This window comes from Conger conger, chromosome 3, assembly GCF_963514075.1.
Source record: "Conger conger chromosome 3, fConCon1.1, whole genome shotgun sequence".
Lineage (NCBI taxonomy): Eukaryota > Metazoa > Chordata > Actinopteri > Anguilliformes > Congridae > Conger > Conger conger.
Genome location: NC_083762.1, coordinates 1,683,059 through 1,691,638, shown reverse-complemented (window position 1 = coordinate 1,691,638; position 8,580 = coordinate 1,683,059). Strand labels below are relative to the sequence as shown.

General features: G+C 44.4%; 1 protein-coding gene across 1 annotated transcript; it reads right to left on the bottom strand.

The window, feature by feature from the left end:
- Nucleotides 1–276: 276 nt before the first annotated feature.
- Nucleotides 277–3,461, bottom strand: LOC133125246 (uncharacterized). Its single transcript, XM_061237015.1, has 5 exons — nucleotides 3,416–3,461; nucleotides 2,921–3,085; nucleotides 2,243–2,566; nucleotides 950–1,223; nucleotides 277–493 (listed from the first exon to the last, which is right to left on the bottom strand). The coding sequence occupies exons 2-5, from the start codon at nucleotides 3,030–3,032 to the stop codon at nucleotides 277–279; spliced, it is 927 nt and encodes a 308-aa protein (XP_061092999.1). The 5' UTR covers nucleotides 3,033–3,085; nucleotides 3,416–3,461.
- Nucleotides 3,462–8,580: the final 5,119 nt, after the last annotated feature.

The following is an 8,580-nucleotide window of genomic DNA, read 5'->3' as shown; positions in this document are numbered from 1 at the left end:
TGGATAACTGCACTGAGTAAAACCCACAAAGCAGGATTAATGAGTTAGCTGGTTAACTGAACTGAGTAAAACCCATTTCCAAAACTGGAACATGGACTGAAGTAGAAACATCTCATTCCAGTATTGAATTTATCCAGCTAACTGGGCAATCCAGCCTGGTGACACACCGCCCAGGCAAGCTTAGTGAAATGCAGAAAAGTATCTGAATCCCAAACAAACGCTGCTGGAGCGCAGGTCTGGCGTGAGCGCGACACGCTACACGCGACACGCTACACGCTACACGCTACAGGGCGCCTCCCCCCCGTCGTCCATCAGTCCGAGCAGCTGGAGCAGACAGGCGCTCTCCGGGGGGGGTGCGCTGAACTCGCCCCCCAGCTCCCCCGCCCCCGCCAGCGCCCTGCGGAGCGCCTGCATCATGTCCGGGTCCTGGAGCCTCTCACTGCAGCCTGCATCGCCGCCCGCCGCCGCCGGGCACTCTGGGTAACTGTACGCACTGCGGACAGAGAGGGCAGAGACTCAGAGCCCCAACGTCTGCCTGAGACTGGGACACCCAGGGACACCCAGGGACACCCAGCCTGTCAGACTGTATATCCTCAGTTTATTCAGTTTATTCTTTGTCCCAAATGGGCAAATCACATCTGTGATATCGTTAAAAAAACTACACAACAGAGTCGTTGTTGGCTAGCAAGAGCTTGATGACTTCTGCACACTATTGTCCAGTTTTTTAGCACAATCTAGTGATAAAAAATAAACTTTTTTTTTTTCTTTTTTTTTTTACAATCAACTGCGAAACACAGGTGAACAGGTGAAAAGGCCTGTGATTGGCCTGTGTGTGCAGGTACAGAGAGCTGAGGGGCACACCTGGAGGGGTGGAGTTGGACGTAGCTGGGGTCGGGGGGAGGGGGGGGGGTAGGGGCCGGCAGGGTGAGGCCGGACACTGGGGGGGTACATGTGGGGGAGGGGCAGGTTGGGCAGGGGCAATGGGAGGCCTCTGGTGGGGGGGTAGGTCGTCAGGCAGGGGGGGGGCAGCTCCAGAGTCGGGGGGCAGTAGGACGGCTCCCTATATGGCACGGGCACTATGGTCCCGCCCACCGGAGCTAATACAGGCTCGTGATAGGCTGACAGGAAGACAGGCATGCCTGGGCTGCCCTCGCCCCATTGGTGGCCTGAGGGGAAGGGGGTGGGGCCAGGCTGGCAGGTCCAAGTGACCTGCTCACTGTGACCTAAAAGAGACACACAGAGAAACACATTAATGTGTGTGTGTGTGAGACAGAGAGTGTCTGTGTGTGTGTGTGTGTGTGTGTGTAGGTGTAAGTGTGCCCACTGTGACTGAGTCAAAGAGTCACATTAATGCCACTAAGGGTTGACTTTGAACAGACATTTTCCCCCCAGTATGGAAAGTCTTTTTCAGGCTGCAGCCATCAATCAGCCAGAAGGGGGCACTGTTGCACAATGAACCTCCACATGGTGCTACTGGCCAGGGCAAGATTCTCAACTAACACTCAACTTCTCACTGGAAATTTAAGTTTGTCATCCTTAGTGGCTTATTTTATTTTATTGACCATTTCTGTGTAGCTCAACAGACAGACCTGCTGGCGCCCAATCGACCAGCAGGGGGCAGTAGGGAGCACTGAGCCGCTATAATCTCTGCCTACTGAAGCCCTCGCCTCCCTGGGTGATGCCAGAGTCAGCTGGACATCTCCCTGCAGGACTGCCAGCCAATCACTACTGTCTATTGCCTTATTCCTGCCAGCCAATCACTACTGTCTATTGCCTTATTCCTGCCAGCCAATCACTACTGTCTATTGCCTTATTCCTGCCAGCCAATCACTACTGTCTATTGCCTCATTCCTGCCAGCCAATCACTACTGTCTATTGCCTTATCTCTGTCAGCTACTGATGGGTTTTTATGGAATCACTTTCTAAAATTCTGTCATAAAATATTACGGAACATAAAGAGGAATGCTCTGCATCGCCACCTGCATTTCCTAAATTCACACTCGAGATTCAGGACTGTGGATGTTAAACACACTTTAGGATAATCTCCCGCAGCACAAGTGAAATATTTTAAGATTTCCGTAAATAATCACTGGTTTACAAACTGAATATTGTGTGTATCTGTATAAATGTGGGATAAATATTATGGTAATTGTACTACATATATACAATATTTTTACCAATAGAGAGTGTGCAGCGTGTGTTAAGAGTGTTATTCAGTATTGAGACTGGGTATTGTGTTTACCTGCAGTCGGAGTGTGTTGCGTGTGGTCAGGCCCTTCTTCTGTGGTACGGGTGTGTGAGGTCGTGGGACAGTAAAATGGCTGCATTTGGACCTCCTCCCTATAGGAACCAGGCATGATGGCCCCATCCACTGGAGCTAATACAGGCTCCTGATAGGTGGGCAGGAAGAAGGGCACTGGCACGCCAGGGCTGCCATCGCCCCATTGGTACCCTGAGGGGAAGGGGGCGTGGCCAGGCTGACAGGGGGACAGAGTGATGGGAGGGGCTGAGCTGGTTGCCTGGGGGATTATCCATGTGACCTGGGGGAGGGCCTGCTCACTGTGACCTGAAAGAGAGACACAGGATGTCACATTAATGTGTGTGTGTGTGTGTGTGTATATATGAGGTGTGTGTACCTGTGTGGGCCTGTATTTGGTGTGTGTATGTGTGTGTGTATCTGTACCTGTGTGGGGGTGTGTATTAGGTGTGTGAATGTGTGTTGTGTATGAGGTGTGTGTACCTGTGTGGGGGTGTGTATTAGGTGTGTGAATGTGTGTTGTGTATGAGGTGTGTGTACCTGTGTGGGGGTGTGTATTAGGTGTGTGTATGTGTGGTGTGTATGAGGTGTGTGTACATGTGGTGTGTATAAGGTGTGTGTACCTGTGTGGGGGTGTGCATTAGGTGTATAAGGTGTGTGTACCTGTAGCCAGGGTGTAGGAGATGGAGCCGTCCTCGCTGGTCATCGCCGTGGTGATAAACATGGCGCCCTCTGCTGGCCTGCCGCCCGAAACTGCAGATGGAGAACCGGGCATCGCAGACACGGCCCGACGCTTCCTCTTCCTGGGAGAGGGCTTGTACTCCCAATCTTGGAAAACACATATATCTCAAATAATTATTCAACACTTCTGATGGAAACCACATATTGTACCACACAGGGCTCCAATGTAAAAGAAACCGTGGCCTCAATCTAACTTCGTATGTAAATAAAGATCTTCCATACAATTCTGTAGTTTCATCTAAGTGCGCTGAGAGACACACACGACAACACATTATGTGTATGTGAGGTTTGTACAAAATATGGAAATAATTAACTGAAAATGTCAATTTATCTATCCAATCCAATAAACATAAACCTCCCTGATTTGAATTCTACATTTAGAATGTGTGTAGATATGGTATAAAAACGACTTGGAACCTCTGGATTAAGTGTAAGAGGACAGCTGAGGTTAGCAACCTTGTCCCCTGGAATGTGTTTTCATTATAAAATCCCGGAACCAATTTAGATGCAGGACACCAGCTGAGGCGAGTTAAAAAATTAATCAGCTGCTTAAACGGGTCAAATAATTGGCTCTCCAGGACCAGGGTTAAGGAGCCATGAAATGGGGGGGAAGAAAAAAAAGACACCGTTTCTAGTAAATAAAATAATAATAATAAAAAAATATACATCATAAAATTTACTGTAATTCATATATGCAAATGAGAAAATATATCACATATTCGCCACCCTGGCACTTAAAGGGAGATTTGCAATAGCCAGCCTGAACTGTAATTCATTTTCTACCAGGAAACTCCTTCTCATGTTTGATTCTGAGTTTGAAGGCTTCCTCGTAGTAAGGCAGCTTCTGTTCCTCCGAAAGCCTGCGCCACTCTTCCCCCATCTGGACGCTGATCTCCTGGCTTGTGGCAGATGGGTTGGCCCTCGTCAGGCCCGGTCTGTGAATTCTCGCCCAGACCAAGAAAGCATTCATGGGTCGCCGAATCTTGCCATCTTTGTCCTTTCCCAAAGGGAAGTCAAACATCGCTGACGACAGATGTCATGAAAAACAGACTTAGTGCCTTAGCTTATTCCGTTAATCTTAGAGTTAACTTTAGACATCAATCATATATTCAGGAGTCTATAGGATGGCTAGCTTACTCTGGATGCATAACCGTTACCTAGCTATCTAGCTAGCATTAACGCGAAGCAAAACAGTGCTTAGCTAGCATCCTAACGTTACTAGCAATCGTGACATGATGGTTACATTACGTTAACGTTAGTCCTATGCAAGTTTTCTAGACTACTAGACAGTGATGCTATCTACCTGCTTCAGACGGGTCTAAAGTTAAATTCACTCCTTCTGTTTTGACCTTAACAGAGGGGTCAACAATGGGATGTGGCAAACGACGATCGTCCGGAGGAGATTTTGCGACGCATTTCTTATTTAGTCTGTGCCCACTTCTCGTTTTACTTCGAGTACATTTAACGTTACTGTGGTGATGTGAAAGCGTCGTTCGCCCTCGTCGCCATCCTCTCCTATCCATATCTAGCTACGTTTTTTCTCAATTTTAAAAGCGCTCACATGTGCATCATTTATGCCACTTGTTTCGTGATCTTGCATAAATTCAACGGGTAATAATTGAATAAACACAACGCGCGCGTGCACAGAACAATGTCACAGATGACATCAGTGTGTCGCAAAGACAGACAGAGACATTTTTTTTCCAGAGATAAGATTTTCTCGTGCTCTCAAATGGACACTGAAAATCGGGCCTGTTCTTGCTGCAGCAGATCCCCGTGTAACAGGAAATGTATGATGGAGATGGACAAGCTAGACGTTAGACGTTAAATTAAATTGCAGAACTGTAGCTGGCTGGTTGATCGCATTTTCTTTCAGGATGATCATATTGATGGCCTGCACAACGCAGAAACGAAGGCCAACCGCTTTGAAAATACAGGGTATTTACAAACACCCTGTCAACTCATTATTTTATAAATAAATTATGCACCTAGCCCGATACAGTAGCCTACATCTACTGTAGGATGCGCGTGTCTGTAAACCTTTTTTGTAGCCTGCCTTAACCAGGAAAATCCATTTTTCTATACTCATATGCTGGGGAGACACCTATGCCTATTTTTATCCAACCAACTTCTCTCCTACTTTACCTGTCTACTTGACAAAAAACAAGTTCAAATTCCCTCAAACTAAATGTAGATAAAACAGAAGTTTGTGCTTGTGTTTATTAAGATTGTCAACCTAACATTGCCATTCTGGATGATGGCTTGTGTCCAGCCTTTACCATTAGTTCATAACCTTTAGGGTATCATTCTTGATAACAGGCGTACAACATAACACGTAAACAGCACCGCCAAACGCCAAATCATTTATCATCTTAGAAACAGTACATGCTCAACGCCATCTTCACTGATACACAATGTTCATGATGCTTTCATAACATCCAGGCGTGACTATTGCAAAATAGGCCTACTCCTCTAAGAATAGCATTAGCTCTGACTTTCATCAATAAACTCATCAGAAAATGACATATGCAGGAATAATATGAGGCCAGACCCCCCCCCTTTTCTAATTGTAAATAAATGTGTCAGATAATGAAGAATAATACAGATACATTTTTTACATTTTAAATGAATATTTTGGTGGATAAAACGTGATAAAAATGGACTAACTAACTAACAGCCAGAGAGGAGCAACACGTGTATGTCTGTATTTGTGCCAAAGGGACAAGTAGGTTAAGGTAAGTGGGTGAACAGATTTTTTTCCTTTTGTATAATTTATTTGTAAATATATATATATATATATATATATATATATATATATATATATATATATATATATGATCCCTGCACACATTAACAAGATTACTTCTTGGTAGCGTGTGCCTTTTTGTGTAATTCATGAAATTGAAACTGAAATGGATTCAATCTTATTTTCTTATATTCTGTTTGATTGAACAGCTGCTCTTGCGTATTGGCTTTTTATATACGATACGATTGCTTTGTTGCCTCTTATACTTTTCAGAGGGCCAATTGGATTGTAGTTAGTTAGATTGACATGATGTTCCTCCAATAGAATTATGCACAATTGTGACGCAGAAGGTTTACCGGAAGGTCAGGCTCACACTTCCCTTGTTGTCCTGTAATGGCGGAGCACGTAGAGGGAGACGGTATTGGATTCAGCGACAACAGGTGAGGAAATCTATTTGCAAACGAAATAGTTTGTCTAATACGGAGATGCAGAAAGTACAATCAGAGTATATCCCCATCGATGAGCTAAAAAAAACAAGAGATCATCTTATTTCACAGCGATATTACGAGTTGCTGGATGGCTGACTCGTTGTGGTCAAACGAGGCACGCTGTTGCATTGTTGTTATTGAGTCGCGCAGTTGAACTGACTTGATTGCGGTGCAATTTAAAAGTGATATATGGCTTTCCAGCGTTGTTTGCATTCACTAAATCACTTTAAAAATCACTTGAGAAATACTGGGCCAGATACTGCGGCCGTATTCGTGCCATTAAGCCACTGTGTGGTCGTGGATCGGCGTCTGAGGAGCGCCCTTTGAATGAATGGCCATTTCATCCACTTCACTTGTTTATGATGGCTGGCTTCGTCGGAAGCTGATATCTTCCTGATAGCATCCAGGCAGATATTCGCTATAGCCAACTAACCGTTGTTATGCGTAGAAAGTTAACCAGTTAAATCTAACTAAACCTCATCCTCGATTGGTAAGAATACGTCCTTCGAGTTATAATTGCGTGTTATAACTGTCTGATTGCTTTCGCTTATCATTGCTAACTGTTGTGTGCTTTTTTCACTAGCCTGCTAACTTGTTCTTAGTCTTACTCATCGTCTTTGGTAGCGCCGTAACGTTAGCTAACCTTAACTAGGTAACGTACAAATTCAAAATATTTTTAATACTTCTTAAAATAACTTAGTTATATACATAATTGTCTAACGTTAGCATTAGCATGGTCAACCTTTGTCGTTGTGGTTCGTTTGGGTGATAAAACGACAAATAACATTTCTGTTTTCTGAATGTGGTATTCTTGTAATATTCACATTTATAGAAGAGAAAAGACTCGTGCAGTGTAACGTCATAAATGTGAGACAGTTTATACCATCAGTGTAACGGAGTCTGCTTTCACATTTTCCCAAAGAAAATATTTAACTAACATTTACGATTTTACTTTGGGTAACCACTGAGATATCTGCGCCGTAGGCCTGACGCAAAATGTTATCATTGTCAACCTTTCTATAATTTTTCTAACAGTTTCTATTTTGCTAGATATTCCATTAGAAATCACCAGAGATGCATTTCAGGCTGAGAGTGAGCTGAGTGGTCTTGCTCACTTTCCCTTGGGCTTTTTCGGTAAAATTGCCATCACTTCAACAATAACCGTGCACTACCCTAAATACGTTTTCATATTGCCATTATTTGGTTTTGTGTTATGGTTGGACAGTCCTTTTGAAATTCTGACTCACCGTGGCTCTTAAGATACTTCGTCAGTGCATTTCACATGGTTGGAGTATAACTATGTTTAGAATGAAAGGGATTTGAGAATAATCTGAGCACTTTTAAATAAACAAATCTCTCTGGAGATGGATAAAGATAGATGGGTTGTAGTTGTAGCATTAATTTGCTATGCATCGCAGCTTGCATCTCTAAAAACAGAAACGACGTGCTACAGGGTCATTGGATACATGGTTATGTGATTATTTACAATATCTATCCTATAATGCCTTGCTTTGCTAAATGGAAAATGGTTGGCATTCATATAGCACCTTTATCCAAAGTGCTGTACAGTTGATGCTTCTCATTTACCCATTCATACACACACTCACACACCGACGGCGATTGGCTGCCATGCAAGGCACCAACCAGCTCGTCAGGAGCATTTGGGGGTTAGGTGTCTTGCTCACTTCTACACATCAGGGCAGGATCGAACCGGCAACCCTCCGACTGCCAGACGACTGCGCTTACCGCCTGAGCCTATAACGGCATTAGCTCTACTAGCTGGTGTGTTCTACTGTAACATGCCGTAGCTACTGACTTGGCCTATATGTATCATGTGATGCACCCTTTTTCCCTGTTCTTGCCCATTTAATAAAGGCTCTTAATCTAGTTTCTCACTCGGAGACAAAGGGCCTTGGCTTTTCTTCATTGGTGCTGCAATTTTTGAGCACCTGTCTCTCCTAGATTCAAGCAGCGCTTTGGTTTTTTTGATCAGTAGATATAATGTTCATGGCTCTAGACAACTGATATGTTATGCGAGTTGTACCGTTATCCAACTTGTGTTCTGTAGTTGTTGCTATGATCTTTGGTTTGTTGCAGTTTATAAATATAATACTGAAATGATACTTTGTTATTTAGCAGACCGTTTCATCCAAAGAGTCTTACAGGTGATTAGACTCAGCAGGGGACAATCCCTCATGGAGCAATGCGGGGTTAAGGGCCTTGCTCAAGGGCCCAATGGCTGTGCGGATCTCATCGTGGCCACACCGGGGCTTGAACCACCAACCTTCCGGGTCCCAGTCATGTGCCTTAGACACTAGGCTCCAGGCTATATTTGAGGCTCTAGACAA

Excerpts from the sequence above, each read along its gene's own strand:
- LOC133125246 (XM_061237015.1), bottom strand. The coding sequence starts at position 3,032 with ATGCCCGGTTCTCCATCTGCAGTTTCGGGCGGCAGGCCAGCAGAGGGC. Across the intron at positions 1,224-2,242 it reads GCAACACACTCCGACTGCAG|GTCACAGTGAGCAGGTCACT; the intron begins GTAAACACAATA and ends TGTCTCTTTTAG. Across the intron at positions 494-949 it reads AACCTGCCCCTCCCCCACAT|TGCGTACAGTTACCCAGAGT; the intron begins GTACCCCCCCAG and ends CTCTGTCCGCAG.